The sequence below is a fragment of the Ciona robusta genome, chromosome 7 (genome assembly GCF_009617815.1).
Source record: "Ciona robusta chromosome 7, ASM961781v2".
NCBI lineage: Eukaryota > Metazoa > Chordata > Ascidiacea > Phlebobranchia > Cionidae > Ciona > Ciona robusta.
In genome coordinates this window covers 6,182,462-6,197,436 of record NC_143241.1, presented here as the reverse complement: position 1 = coordinate 6,197,436, position 14,975 = coordinate 6,182,462, and the positions used below count along the sequence as shown (strand labels likewise).

The following is a 14,975-nucleotide window of genomic DNA, read 5'->3' as shown; positions in this document are numbered from 1 at the left end:
CATAATATAAAATCAATAGTGTTGTCGAAGCAGAAAAATTGAGAACAAAAAGTCATTTGTCCGGGCGCTCTTTAACTTTCAGAATAATTCATGTGTAATTAATATTTTAGAAAATAGCATAAAACATCAAAATTATATTTAACCCAAGACCGTGTGCCGCATTATAAACTAAAACTTTACAACTTTCAAATTAGATACAAATGTTCGTTTTCTAAGATTGTGCGGAAAAAAAGTGTAAATAACAACAGAACCACTTTCATTCACAAAAAAAACATCACGTTCATTCAATCGTTATGTTTAGGCAAACCAACGCCAGGTCAGGAAACGGCAAACCAACGCCAGGTAGCTGTTGTTTTAACATTAAAGTTCCAATATTATAAATCTTGTTGTATAACATCAAATCTAAGAATTTATGCGAAGAAAATTTGTATTTTGTCTGATTTTCAGCGTCAGTGTGGTTTAACAGGTTATTTTACGCTGTCGTTTAATACTATATAGCAGCAATCAGCCAATCACGATCTTCCAGTACCTTTACAAATATTCTAATTTTAGCTAAATGCAAAACTACTAGAGTAATGCCTTACAAACTGAATAACGAAAGTTTAAAAATACCCCCATCGCAAGATAAAATCTAGATTTTGTAAAACGCAAATTTTAGTTTCCCATGCCTTCTGTTTCAGACTTATTGGCAATACACACGTCAATATAGGTTGCTTGAATGCAAATACACTAAAATAAAGTTTATCCATTGACAGGCAAGTACTGGGTGTGGCTTCCGAGCTCGGTAACTGAAATCATTGAGCAGTCTGAACAAAAAGTTTACACAAAATAAACACTCTAGATTGTAACATGATAATGATATTTTTGTTAATTAGGCGGTGTTAATATAATATTAATAAACAACAAATATGGTTGTATATATAAATCGTCCACACTACGTTATATATAGTAGGGGGGAAGATGGGACAGCTTTTTATTCTATTTCCTCGTCCCATTTTGGTAGCAAACAAAGAATATTCAAAAAAATATACAACCACATCCTCACGACTCTCATTGTTGATTGTTTAAAACGCGATCGGAAAATTTGGATATTATATGCCAAAGGCGTCCCGTCTTCTTTCACCCTACTATATATAGCAAAGAAAATACATAACGTTGCTTATATTGGCTTTGTGGAAGCTATTTAGCATAGAAAGGTTTGTTGTTAAAACAAGTTGTTTAAGACAGGCTCAGGTCATCTCTTACCACTTATAACTCCAAACTAAAGAAGATTTGAAGAGATTTTAGCCACGCTACTTGATGACATGTGTTGGTATAGTGCACTGGCCTTCCAATTTTATAAGAAATGAGATATTACGTAGACTGTAATGAGAGTACAGAGTTTTATTGCTTATTGGTCTATTATAATACTTTTAATATCTATAATGTACTGAAGAAATGGGATATGATGGTATTGTAATATATATTAGTATTTTTTTATAACAGGTTCTACAGTTAATTTTTTAAAAGCAGTTGGCATAACTGTTTTTAACAGTAATTATCAGTGCCACGAGCGGAAATAAAGTAGTGCAGATTTAGCATCACACTTGCTAGTAAACAAAGAATATTCAAAGAATTATAAAACTGTGTCCTCGCGTCTCCCATGCACCGTTGGTAAAGTGCTAAAGGTGTCCCGTCTTTCCCTATACCAAACTACGTAACTATTCAAAACAGTTTTGTGCATTTAGCCAAAATGGATGCCGTTATTAGAAAGTTTACTGTTGGTGATTACGTAGTTTTCGCCGTCATGTTGGCGATATCTACATTCATTGGATTATACTTTGCAATTCGGGATCGTGGAAAGAAAAACACCGAAGAATATTTGCTTGCTGGAAGGTGGGCTAATAAATCAACTGTTTTGTTACTACAGACCTTCACTAATAAATATTGCACTTTTTTTAAAACATTTGTAAATTAGGTATATGCATCTTATTCCAGTATGGCGTTTTCACTTTTAGTAAGATTTAGGCAAATTTTAAAACTTTGTTTTTTTGATAAAATTAATATTTTCTTTCAATTCTCATATACCAGGTCAATGGGACCCTTGCCAGTGGCGTTTTCACTCTCCGTAAGCTTTATGTCGGCAATCTTAGTCCTTGGCACACCGGTTGAAGTATATAGGTTTGGTACAATGTATGCTTGGTAAGTAATGGCAGTAAAAAATGTAATGGAAAATTGCAATAAAATTTTGATCATAGGTTTATTATTGGAATGCTCTTTGCGGTGATAATAACATCAGAAGTATTTATTCCTGTGTTTTATAACATGGGGCTTACGACCGTATACGAGGTATGCTGTATGATGTGATGCTTAAGGATTATTTATACCGTCCAACTAAATAAACCGTTTTCAGTATCTTGAAAAAAGGTTCAACAGAGCCGTGCGCCTCACCGCGACTTTCTTGTTCATGGTCCAGACAATACTGTACGGTGGGATCGTCATTTATGCTCCGTCTCTTGCTCTAAGTAGTGGTAGGTCATACCATTAAGGCTGATAATGATTTTTTTTCTGGACAACATTATTTTTTTTCAGTAACTGGTTTTAACTTGTGGGCATCTGTCGTATCAACTGGAGCCGTGTGCATCTTATACAGCTGTTTGGTACGTATATGAATACGTTTGATTTTGCTTCTAGTTTAGCCGTTGGACTGTTCGTACATTTTTCACAAACACAATGTTTTCTAAATAGTACAAGAAAATAGAGTAGAAATGTGTCTCATCTTCCCCACCGTGCGATATTGTGATCTTTTTATTCTTTCATTAGGTTATTTTGCACATAAAACTATTTCAATACATTGTGACATTCTTATACCTAAATCGAAACACAGTTATTGTAAAATGGTTCTTTCTTTTATAGGGTGGATTAAAAGGAGTTATATGGACTGACGCATTGCAAGCTGTAATAATGCTACTTGGATTCATATCAGTAATTATCCAAGGCTCCATAAAACTTGGTGGATTTAAAAATGTCTGGAAACTAAATACAGAAGGCGGAAGAATACAGTTTATAAAGTATGCTTGCTATGTACTTAAATATACAAAATTATTGTTTTGATTCCGCATATATTACTGTGGGGTAAGATGGGATACATATTTATTTTCGTTTCTTGCCCCACTTGGTAGTAAACAACGAATATTATAACATTTTTTTTCCTTTCTGAGTGAATATGACACAAAATCAAGTTTTTTATACAGAATTATAGGACCATAGCCCCGCAACTCGACAAGGGTTGTTTATAAAATACGATCAGGAAATCTAACGGTATCTCATTTTACCCTACAGTAATTTCGTTTATCTTCTTTCAGTTTTAATTTAGATCCTCGTGTTCGAAATAGCGCTTGGCCTCCTCTTATTGGCGGAACAATTTTCATTACCGGTTTATACGCAGTAAATCAATCGCAAGTACAACGATATCTTTCATGCAGGTCTTCAAGAGTTGCCAAAAAGTTAGAGACTTTATTTAATTTGAATTCCAAACAATAAAAACTTTTTATTTACAGAGCTGTACTTTTAAATTGGATCGGTTTGTTGTTTCTCAACGGTCTTGCAATCATGACTGGCATTGTTCTTTATGCTTACCTCAAAGATTGTGACCCTTTGACCACAGGACAAGTTAAAATTAAAGACGCGGTAACATGCTGCACTTTTACTATAATAAAATTAAACATATATATTTGTTAAAAATCATCTTTTTAAATAGCTTCTTCCGTTTATGGTCCTTGAAATATTCAAAGATTCGCCCGGAATGTCTGGTGTTTTTATTTCAAGCGTATTCTCTGGAAGCCTCAGGTAAAATATCATAAACTTAATGCAAATGGGTGCAATAGCCCCCCTTTTTAATTGCCACTCTTTCCAACAATTTTTATCTCCAGCATATTTTAATCGTTTTGTTGTTGATTTCCTTCTCTTCGTTGATCTTCGCTCTCGTTTTTAAAGAGATAAATAAAAGTAATGTTATAAGTTATGGTAAAGATATTACAAAACATATATCTCAGCACCGTCTCTACTGCAATCACTGCACTGGCAAGCGTCACCGTCCACGACTTTCTAAAACCGATATTTCCCTGGACGGAAAAGACTTACGCTTACATATCTATGGGTAAGCTACTGTTAACCGACTAACCGAATGTTTCAAAAACAAATATTTTATTTTTAGGTTTGGTAATATTTTTCGGTCTTCTTTTAATGCTGTTTGCTTATCTTGCCTCCAAACTTGGAGCAATACTTCAAGCTGCTATCAGTATTATTGGTTTATTATGTGGACCAGTTGTTGGACTCTTTACACTTGGTGTTCTGTTTCCTTTCGCAAATTCAGCGGTAAGTTATTGTTTTTGTTTTTTAACTGTTTAACGACTATCGTGTTGCTGCTAATTTTCTTCTCTTTGTTGTTTTCTGTGGCGTTTTATTGCTAATCCCCTTCTTATAAATAATATAATCTTCGTTACTGTATCCAGAAAGATAAACCAAAAAACATGTTATATAGTAAGGTGGGGGGAGATGGGACACCTTTAGCACATAATATCTAAATATCCTGATCGTGTTTTAAACAATTACTGACGGTCAATGAGAGTCATGGGCATATAGTTTTATAATTTCTTGAATGTTCTTTGTTTACTACTAAACGGGGCGAGAAAATAAAGGTTAAAGGTGTCCCATCTTCCCCCACCCTACTGTATTATGTTCTGTTATATTTACATTGTTTGTTATTTCACAGGGCTCATTGTTTGGTCTTTTCGTTGGAATAGCTATGAACGTCTGGGTGTTTGTTGGCAGCAAATCATATCCACCGCCAGCGAAATTCGCCAATGCGCTTCCACTGAGCTGTGCAGTGAGTTCCAACTTGGTAGCAAACTCTTCACAAGCCATGACGACAACAGGGTTTGGACAATTAATGAATACAACAACTTTAAGTCCTGTTCTTGCACCGACACGTCCTCCAGTTGCTGATTTGTATGCTATGTCATACATGTACTACAGCGCTTTTGGCTTTTGCTTTGTAGTTCTTGTCGGAGTGATCGTCAGTTTAGCAACAGGTAAGTCGAATGAATGATTCATGTTGTTTTTCAGTCGACTTTGTGCATTTGATTCTACACTTGACATTTTTAGGCGGTTATAAAACTCGTAAAGAAGTTGACCCAAGGTTAATTTACCGATTCTTTGATCATTGGTTGTTTAAGTGGATTCCTGAGAAAGTTCGAAGAATGTTGTGGTGTGGAGCGGATCATGACATAATAAAACAACAAACAGAAAAGGTATAATTTGCATTGCAGCTACAAACTGTTGTATAGTAGGGTGGGGGGACATGGAACACCCTTTCATTCTACTTTCGTGTCCCAATCGGTAGAAAACAAAGAACAATCAAAGTATTATAAAACCGTATCTTCACGACTCGTATAGACTGTTGGTAATTGTTTAAAACACCATTAGGATTTTTGGATATTATTTGCTAGAGGAGTCTCGTCTTCCCCGACCCTCCTATATTAATTGTACCGAATACTTTATTAATCAGTGTCTGGTTACTAATTTACTTTACAATTAAAATGCATAAGGTTATAATATAATATTAAGGTTATAAATTCAGAAAGTTTTTCACTGTTTGGATCCATATTTAAGTTTTAACGTTATTCTATTTTTATTGGATGTGTTCAATGTTTTTGATTGCAGGTATCCCACATTGAAGGGAAAATAAACCCCGGGTTTCAAGATGACAAAGTTTAAAGTTTGTCTTTAAAGAAGAAAATACGATGATATTCGCTTACTAATGCTTCTATGAATAGCGAAAAAAGAATAGAGTGGGGCAAGACGGGACACTGAGCACAAGTTGCTCAATATTTTCAAATCAAAATATTTTAAAATAAATGTTTAAACTTTAAAAAAATGAAAAACATGTTCAAACTTAATTGGCAAGTTATTAATGATTCGTTTTATTGTGTGACTCCGAGTAGGCCTATATCATAAAACTTCATTTTTCTCTTCGATAAGGATGGTCCAAACACCTACCAGACAAACAAGCCATTTATGTTCAATTATTTTTAAGTTAAACTTCTAATAGAAACAATAAAATATGAGCTCTCATTTGGCTTAACGCTTTAAACTAAAAGAAAAATATTTAGTTTGATGAAAGACATTGTAACAAAACAATAGTCAATTTACATAGACGAACGGGCCTTACCTTGATCAAATACAAGATAAAAGGATAATCCACTGACTCAAATATCACATGATCCCCAAAATACTGCCGCAAATGTCACATGTCCCCTCCATAACAAAGTAGTTTTACAAAAACATCGCAGCGTTTAGGTACAGCAGGTTCAATTTTCCGAAATTTCTAGCATTAGAGATTACTTTTTTTATGTTCTTCCTAGCATCATCAGGGCGATAAACAACAGGTATAGACGCGAGTCATTTTATAACCATATTAAGATTGTGGCATTTATCATAGCACGATTCCCAGTCACAGTACATTGACGCATATACGTATAGGAAGTATAAAAGATGGCGGAAGAGAACGTATGAAGCGGATTTTGTTTCTTTCAACCATGTATAAAAATATAGTCGTTTGATTTAAGCTATGTTTTGGGGTCAAATTAAAATTGCAAAAGAGGGAAAAGGACGGTTTAATCAGAAAAGCATTTTAAGCAAAGCATTTTTAACAACACAGTGTATAGTGCGCTTAAAGAATACTATAGCTTTGCAGACTATAGGAGCAAAAAGCGAAAGTCAGTTTCGATAGTGTTTCCGAGGCGTCACAGCAAATCTTGATAATGCTTTACCTACAGACTTACAGCGCTGTTACAAGCGATATGGTAGCAATTGCACATCGAACTACAGTGTATGATGTAGTTCAACTCGCAGTCAAATGTTGCAGAGCGGAAACAAATTAAAAGTATTTAAAGACCAGAAATGTTATAATAACAACACAAGATGCCAAATTGCAGAGAGAATCATTTCCGAAATACAACGAATTTTGCAGTTGTACATTTTATTAGGAAATGTACCATATTTTGGTCTAGTAGTTAAACCACAAAATATAAGTTTAAAATGTATGTAATTTAACCCATGACTTAACTTGTGGTATTTAGTTTAAGTTAATTAGTTCGTAATGGCTGTAATAACAATGCGAACGTTTTCAATTGGTGATTACGTAGTTTTCGCCACGATGTTGGCTGTTTCTACAATCATTGGATTATACTTTGCAATTCGGGATCGTCGAAAGAAAAACACCGAAGAATATTTACTTGCCGGAAGGTGGGCTAGTTCTAAGAATGTTTTATCAAAGGAACCGATAACACACGCGGTTATATATATATTATTGTAGTATAGTGGGGTGTGGGAAAATGGAACGCACTAATTAATCATATAGCCCCGCAACTTTTGGGTGTAAACAAAGAACAGTCATAAAGAATTATATAACGATATGCTCTCGATTCCCCTAGTGTGCATGGACCGTTGTTTATTGTTCAAAACACATCGGAAATATAGATTTTACGTGCTAACAGTATCCCATCTTACCCTAAAATACTATATTTCTTAATACGCAGAATTTGAAACAAGAGTGTCAAAAAGTTCTAGTAGTACAAAATTATTATTAACCGCATATATGTCGCTGGCGTTTTGACTTTTATAGAAGTACACTTAAGCTTTTACGCAAAACTATTATACACACAATAATATAAAAATTGCATAATAAGACATTTTTAAAATTATATCGGTAAAATTTGAAATTATATCGGCCCGACTTTACAGGTTTAATTTTATTCTCTTTGTAGATCAATGAGTCCTTTTCCTGTGGCGTTTTCACTTTCAGTAAGCTTTATGTCCGCCGTGACAGTTCTTGGAACACCGGTTGAGGTTTATAGGTTCGGTACAATGTATGCTTGGTAAGTATTAATGGTTTATTACACCTACATAGTAGGGTAGAGTCATATGAGACATGTTTTCATTTACTTTTTTCGTCCCATTTAGTAGAAAACAAAGAACACTAAAAGAATTATAAAACTGTATTCTCACGACTCCAATATACCGTTAATTGATTAAAACACGATCAGACCATTTGGATGTTATGTGCAAAAAGTGTCCCATCTTCCCCCACAGTATACTACCTAAACCTATATATATATATATATATATAAGCGGGGTTTTTAATTGTTTAAAACACGGTCAAGAAATATATGATTTATACCTGGGTGCCAACAAGTGTTCAATCTTACTCTACAGTTCTATAAATAGCATGTAAGTAAGATTAGAAATTTCCAGGTTAATGATCGGAATGCTGATCGCATTGACTGTTACGGCGGAAGTATTTATTCCTGTGTTTTATAACATGGGGCTTACCACCGTATACGAGGTATGCTGTATGATGTGCTTAATGATTATCTTTCATTCAACTAAATAAATCGTTTTCAGTATCTTGAAAAAAGGTTTAACAGAGCCGTGCGCCTTACTGCGACTTTCTTGTTCATGGTCCAGACAATACTGTACGGTGGGATCGTCATTTATGCTCCGTCTCTTGCTCTAAGTAGTGGTAGGTGGCAACATTAAGACTAACGTGTTTTTTTCTGGTGACATTATTTCTTTTACAGTAACTGGTTTTAACTTGTGGTTATCTGTCGTATCAACTGGAGCCGTGTGCATCTTATACAGCTGTTTGGTACGTATGTGAATACGTTTGATTTTAATTCTTGTTTGTACGGCCATAGCAATAACCAATGTTGGGGTAATTGTCCATTTAGGGGTAATGGGTCACTTCTAGAATAAACCAGCAAAATATTGGTCACCGGTTGGAAAAAGTAAAATTAAAATGAACCTATTTTCACAAGGGTGGATTGAAAGGCGTAATATGGACAGATGCATTACAAGCCGTGGTAATGTTGGTCGGATTTATTTCCATTCTTATCCAAGGATCCATTAAGCTCGGTGGATTTTCAAACGCTTGGAATCTTAGTAAGATGGGTGGAAGAATAGAATTCGCAAAGTATGTGTTACATTATATACGTAATCCGCGTATCACTTATACATCGTATTTGAGTATAGATTTCGCAAAGTATGTGAAACCTTATATACGTTATCAGCGTATTACTTATACCGAATATTTTAGCATAAAGCGGTTTAGTAAACTATTTTCACAGTTGTGTACCACGAATGGTTGGGGAAGACGGGGCACCTTTAGCACGTAATATCCAAATATCACGATCGTGTTTAATCAAATGGGACGAGAAAATTGAATAAAAAGGTGTCTCATCTTCCCCCACCTTACTATAAATATATTTTCATGATGTTTCTAGTTTCTGAATATTAACTGACATATGACTCGTATCCGGTGTTTAGTTTGCATATTATAGTAGCAGCATGAGGCTGAACGTCAAAGCGTGTTACGTGATTGTTTGGATATGACAGCAATGTTACGTATTTCCTAATGACCGGTTCGGCAAAAAATTATCTCTGTAAGTTGCAGTCATAGTAAATAACATCATTAAGAGAGCAGAGGTCCAATGAATGAGCACGTACTAAAACCAGACAATTTCAATTAACGTATTTAATAACTCCTTTGCTTTTAGTTTTGATCCAGACCCAAGAGTTCGACACAGCGTTTGGTCACTGACTGTTGGGGGATCTGTATTTGTAGCTGGGCTATACGCAGTCAACCAATCTCAAGTTCAACGCTATCTATCATGCAGATCGGCAAAAGATGCCAAAATGTCAGCTTAGTTTTCGATTCAACTTACAAACACTTATAAATTTTATCTATAGAGCTGCCCTTTTAAACTGGTTCGGCTTGGTGTTTCTCAATGGTCTTGCAATCATGACTGGCATTGTTCTTTATGCTTACTACAAAGATTGTGACCCTTTGACCACAGGACAAGTTAAAATGCGAGATGCGGTAAGAAACAAGATTGATATTGTATTTAATTGTATAAATATTAAGTTTAATAATATATGCAGCTGCTACCAGTTATGGTTCTTGAAATATTCAAAGACAACCCTGGTATGCCTGGTGTATTTCTTTCAAGTATATTTTCTGGAAGCCTCAGGTAAAATGGCATGAACTTAGTTTAATTTTTTTTTTAATTTACAAAAGCTGAAAAATTTACCAAAATTTAAAGATTTAAACAATTTATTAATTTAAAATAATTACGAAACAAATATCTTAGTACCGTCTCTACCGCAATCACTGCACTGGCAAGCGTCACCGTCCATGACTTTCTAAAACCGATATTTCCCTGGACGGAAAAGACTTACGCTTACATATCCATGGGTACGTATTAAATATAAAAAATAAAGGTGCCAAACTGTCAGTAAATAATCCTCTTACTAAATTATCTGAATACCGTTAAACATAACGACCAACTACTAACTGTATAAGTAAACCATTATAACTCCTAATTACCAACCTCTAACACTTTTTTTAGGTTAATCTATAACAGACCGGAAGATTTGTTATCAGTCATAAACACACAATGACCCATATGTATTTAAATTTTGTGTATAATCAATAACCCAAACCATTAACCTTTTAAACTTTCCACTAGCCTAATGTTTAACAAACTGGAGGATTTTTCACTAATGCAAAAAATATTTATGTTTGAAAATCATTTCAATTTACTTAAAATTTTAGGTTTGGTCATATTTTACGGTCTTCTCCTTATATTGTTTGCTTACCTTGCCTCTAAACTTGGGGCAATACTTCAAGCTGCTATCAGCATTCTCGGACTACTAGGTGGGCCACTGGTCGGATTGTTTAGCATTGGTATTCTCTTCCCATTTGTTAATTCAATTGTAAGTATACGGATGTTATTTGATGCATGCCTCTTGTAATATACAGCCCAACATACCACATTCTCACTGTCGAAGCTAATAGCCGACTGTCTGCTGACTGACCACAGAACTGACGTTTTAGACTTATTAGCCACGTAGTGCCCCAATATAACCAATTTCGTCAAAGGGTTGTTCTTGTTAGAACTTTGGATTGTATATTATTATATTTCTTAATGAAGTCGCAATACACATGCTCACTCATTAGAGCTCTACTCTCTTGTGTTAAATATTTGACAATGGAGAAAGCTATAATTTATTGTATATTTTTAAAGGGCGCGTTATGTGGTGTTGTCGTTGGAATAGCTATGAACGTCTGGGTGTTTGTTGGCAGCAAATCATATCCACCGCCAGCGAAATTCGCCAATGCGCTTCCACTGAGCTGTGCAGTGAGTTCCAACTTGGTAGCAAACTCTTCACAAGCAATGACGACAACAGGGTTTGGACAATTAATGAATACAACAACTTTAAGTCCTGTTCTTGCAACGACACGTCCTCCAGCTGCTGATTTGTATGCTATGTCATACATGTACTACAGCGCTTTTGGCTTTTGCTTTGTAGTTCTTGTCGGAGTGATCGTCAGTTTAGCAACAGGTAAGTCGAATAGATGATTCATATTGTTTGGTTTTTCATTTGATTTTGTGCTGCATTTGACATTTTTAGGTGGTTATAAAACTCGTAAAGAAGTTGACCCAAAGTTAATTTATCGATTTTTTGATCATTGGTTGTTTAAGTGGGTTCCTGAGAAAGTTCGAAGAATGTTGTGGTGTGGAGTGGACCACGACATATTAAAACAACAAAACGCTGATCAGGTATACTGGAAAACACAGAAAAACAATATGTGCCCAAAGTGACTAAACTGTTTAAACTTAAAAAAATATTTTACTTTATCTTTCAGTGGCCGGAATAACATGGGTGTTCTGTTTCATACACCTCGTGCCAGCTCACGAATTACTAAGTATGTTACTTGTGGGTGATTATTTACTTCGTTAGTGCATGTTGCCTTTGTACAGACAAAACAAACTACCTTTTTACTAAGCGGCCTATAACGTGCTCAACATCAAGCGATCATTACGTGCCCAACAATATAGAATGAATGAACAAATGAACATAGAATAGGAAATTAGGGTTAACGCTACATGTTGACTGTAAATGATATTTAAAATTCTTAGGTCATATAATGAATATGCGGGTTTCCAAATGTTTGGTTTAATTACGATTAGGTTTAACTTTGTTTAATTTATGGGTATGCATCATGTTGTTCAATATGCTTTTAATTGTAGATATTTCACGTCGAAGGAGAAGTAAACCCACGGTTTCAAGACGACAAACTGTAAAATTCGTAGAGGAAATTTTTATATTTCTGTTTATGTGCCGATATATTTATATATGGTTTTAAATAATATGATGATATACGCTTGAATGAGTTAGTGCTTGTTTTAGTAGTTTTTTTCTCGGGGTGCCGCTCGCGAGTCGTTCTGCTTTGAATTATTTACCATGCGAGTCTCCTGCCGCAGTTGTTTTATCGATCATTCGGACAATTCGGCTACTGTTGATGTTGGTTCATATTCCATCGTTAAGCACCCGCAGCAAAGTTACATATGTGGTAACTTGTGAGTAACAGAACACCTGTGATGACATTGCCTTGTCATAATGGCATAGTTCTCAATAAAACAGTTACATTCATTCGATGCTATATAAAGTGGCGTTAACTGTAATAAGATGGCATCCGGTATCAGCACACGCAAGTGGTCATATCAACATATAGGCGACAAATATAGGTAACCAATCTGTACAAATAAAATGCATTATAATATATATATGTGTTGGGAATGTGAGACAAGAAATGTCACCGATGCTTATTATAAATAGCGAAATAAAATATTTTGAAATAAACTTAACAAAAAGGTAGACAAACGTATTGAGTGCATATTTTTACTTAAGCGTAGAGAAGTTTTGGGTAACGATTAACTTATGGTCCTCATAGCCACACCAAGCATAATGTCCGCAGCGAATGCATTTTGTCAGCCACGAAAACATTCTCTGTATAAATGGGCCATATCCTTATAAAAAAAGTACACAAAGAAGATACGAACTGCACGATGTTTGCACCGTGTGTTGAAATGTAAACTAAGACTGGCTAACCTCTTTAACGCTTAAAACTGTTTTCGTGTTTTGCAGTGTAATAGGCATACGTTATTTTCCGCGTAATTATAGAAAATGTAAGTTTACTTATAGTAGGTTGGGGGAAGAAGGAACACCTTTTCACTCTATTTTCTCTTACCATTAGGTCGTAAACAAAGAACATTTAACGAACTATAAAACGAACCGTTGTTAATTGTTCAAAACATGATCAGGATATTTGGGTATTATGTGTTAAAGGTGTCCCATCTTTTCCCACCCTACTACACAAAGTTGGGGCCTTGTGGGCGAGTGGCCTGAAGCCCGTTTTTATTTCGATGGCGTAGATTTGAATATCACAGGTTCTAATTAAGTGATTTTCTACTGCAGGCGAAGCATACAATCTGCTCCTTAATTTATACGTTGTAAAAATGTCATATGCGTAACGGACAACAGACTATATAGGGTTATATATATGTAATATGCTTATAAGCCGCATTCATTTTAATGCCCCGGTTCGAATCCCATCGTTGCCAACAAATTAATTATTTCCATTAAAAAAAATTGTTTGCTATTAAAATATTTTCGCTCTAATATTGGTTCTTGTTGTTATTTATTAATGATTTTATAATAAAAAAACTTAATGTTTGCCGCGGAAGCTGCACAAAGTATATGTTGCAGCAATATGTAATTAAAAGAAAGGCTTGATGTCAAACTTTGCGGTAATTTTTGTATTGACAAACCCTTTACAAAGTTCAAAAGTTGATTTTGGTTTAAAAATATATATTTACTTTTCTCGATTAATGATTATAGCAAGTTCAGACATGGGCCAATCCAGATAAACTGTATTTGTAGTAAGCCAACTTATTATAAAAGCTTCACTTTATGCAGCAGTCGGCAATACTAAATTATTAATTGATAATTTTCAAGGTTATATATTTACATGATGTATTTCTTGGGGTTTAAAAAATATTGATATTGCAACTATCTACTCAGCCACCTACCATACATCGCATAGCATTTACCAAAAGCCGGGTAATATATGTTGCACGTTATATTTACTGTTTACATTTAGGGCACGTGAACCGTAGGTTAGATCTTAGGGCACGTGAACCGTAGGTTAGACCGAAGTGCCCTATCCGTAATCGAAAGATATTGTGTGCAAAAGAACAATAGTGTATACAGTAGAGTGAGGTAATTTTTTATTCTTTCATGAGTGAGGTCCTTGTCAATGACCTGGGATTTAGGTCACATTTGGCCCGTTACCCAAACACTCGGAAAGCCCGTTTAAGCCTCTGTGTGACCGGTACCGCTACACCACATTCATACGCGTATTATTGGCACCAGTTTTTTATCCTCGTGTTCTTACGAGTTACCACACTTTTCAACTTTGTGTATGATTTTTATTTGATTTTGCTTACAATTTGGACAAACCCATTAAGGACCGCTGGGTTTGAGCAATGGCTGTTAAGTGACTTGACCAAGGACACATGCGCCAATCAGTATTAGTATCGCCATCAAGCATCGAATCGGGGACGCTTTGGTTTCGATGCAGGCGCCTAAACCACTAAGCCACGGCGCCGGTACGTAGGGTGGGGCAAGATGAATAATGGTTTCATTCTGTTTTCATTTGGTGGTAAACAAAGACTATTTACAGATTTATAAAACCATATAGCCCGGGACCTTAAATGAGCGTGATTACCAGCATATAACACTGCCTGTATATGTTCAAATCCGCTATTGATTAGTTGTTAAAATCGATCAGAAAATATCGACTTTAGGTGCTAACGGTATCCCATCTTACCCCATAGTACTATATAACAGTGTCTGTATATGTTCAAATCTGCCAATGAGACATTTAAGAGTAACTGCTTCCCAGTTAACACGATGGGCAGTCTGCATTGGCAGTCATCTATATAAGCGTTATTCATAAAGCTAAAATACAAACTATATAGCGCAATATTTGTCATGTTATAAACTGCTTTACCGCGACGAGTAAATAA

General features: G+C 35.2%; 2 protein-coding genes across 2 annotated transcripts; both read left to right on the top strand.

Moving 5' to 3' along the window:
• The first annotated feature begins 47 nt into the window (after positions 1-47).
• Positions 48-6,723, top strand: LOC149734193 (sodium-coupled monocarboxylate transporter 2-like). The gene is made up of 14 exons (XM_089881764.1): positions 48-1,875; positions 2,071-2,181; positions 2,238-2,328; positions 2,393-2,510; positions 2,572-2,639; positions 2,896-3,050; positions 3,345-3,485; positions 3,540-3,669; positions 3,740-3,828; positions 4,035-4,138; positions 4,196-4,356; positions 4,754-5,072; positions 5,146-5,291; positions 5,704-6,723. Exons 1-14 carry the CDS (start codon positions 1,733-1,735, stop codon positions 5,755-5,757), a joined length of 1,830 nt encoding a protein of 609 aa, XP_089737890.1. The 5' UTR covers positions 48-1,732; the 3' UTR covers positions 5,758-6,723.
• Positions 6,724-6,908: 185 nt separating this feature from the next.
• LOC149734192 (sodium-coupled monocarboxylate transporter 2-like) lies at positions 6,909-12,537 on the top strand. The gene is made up of 14 exons (XM_089881763.1): positions 6,909-7,287; positions 7,809-7,919; positions 8,296-8,386; positions 8,446-8,563; positions 8,622-8,689; positions 8,859-9,013; positions 9,597-9,737; positions 9,790-9,919; positions 9,982-10,070; positions 10,191-10,294; positions 10,655-10,815; positions 11,127-11,445; positions 11,515-11,663; positions 12,135-12,537. Exons 1-14 carry the CDS (start codon positions 7,142-7,144, stop codon positions 12,186-12,188), a joined length of 1,836 nt encoding a protein of 611 aa, XP_089737889.1. The 5' UTR covers positions 6,909-7,141; the 3' UTR covers positions 12,189-12,537.
• The last annotated feature ends 2,438 nt before the right edge of the window (positions 12,538-14,975 follow it).

What these genes read in the sequence shown, in the direction of transcription:
- LOC149734193 (XM_089881764.1), top strand. Translation starts at nt 1,733, where the DNA reads ATGGATGCCGTTATTAGAAAGTTTACTGTTGGTGATTACGTAGTTTTC. An exon ending in TTCCTTTCGCAAATTCAGCG is followed by an intron (nt 4,357 to 4,753) that starts GTAAGTTATTGT and finishes GTTATTTCACAG; the next exon opens with GGCTCATTGTTTGGTCTTTT. An exon ending in TAAAACAACAAACAGAAAAG is followed by an intron (nt 5,292 to 5,703) that starts GTATAATTTGCA and finishes TTTTGATTGCAG; the next exon opens with GTATCCCACATTGAAGGGAA.
- LOC149734192 (XM_089881763.1), top strand. Translation starts at nt 7,142, where the DNA reads ATGGCTGTAATAACAATGCGAACGTTTTCAATTGGTGATTACGTAGTT. An exon ending in GCATCTTATACAGCTGTTTG is followed by an intron (nt 8,690 to 8,858) that starts GTACGTATGTGA and finishes TATTTTCACAAG; the next exon opens with GGTGGATTGAAAGGCGTAAT. An exon ending in TTACGCTTACATATCCATGG is followed by an intron (nt 10,295 to 10,654) that starts GTACGTATTAAA and finishes TTAAAATTTTAG; the next exon opens with GTTTGGTCATATTTTACGGT.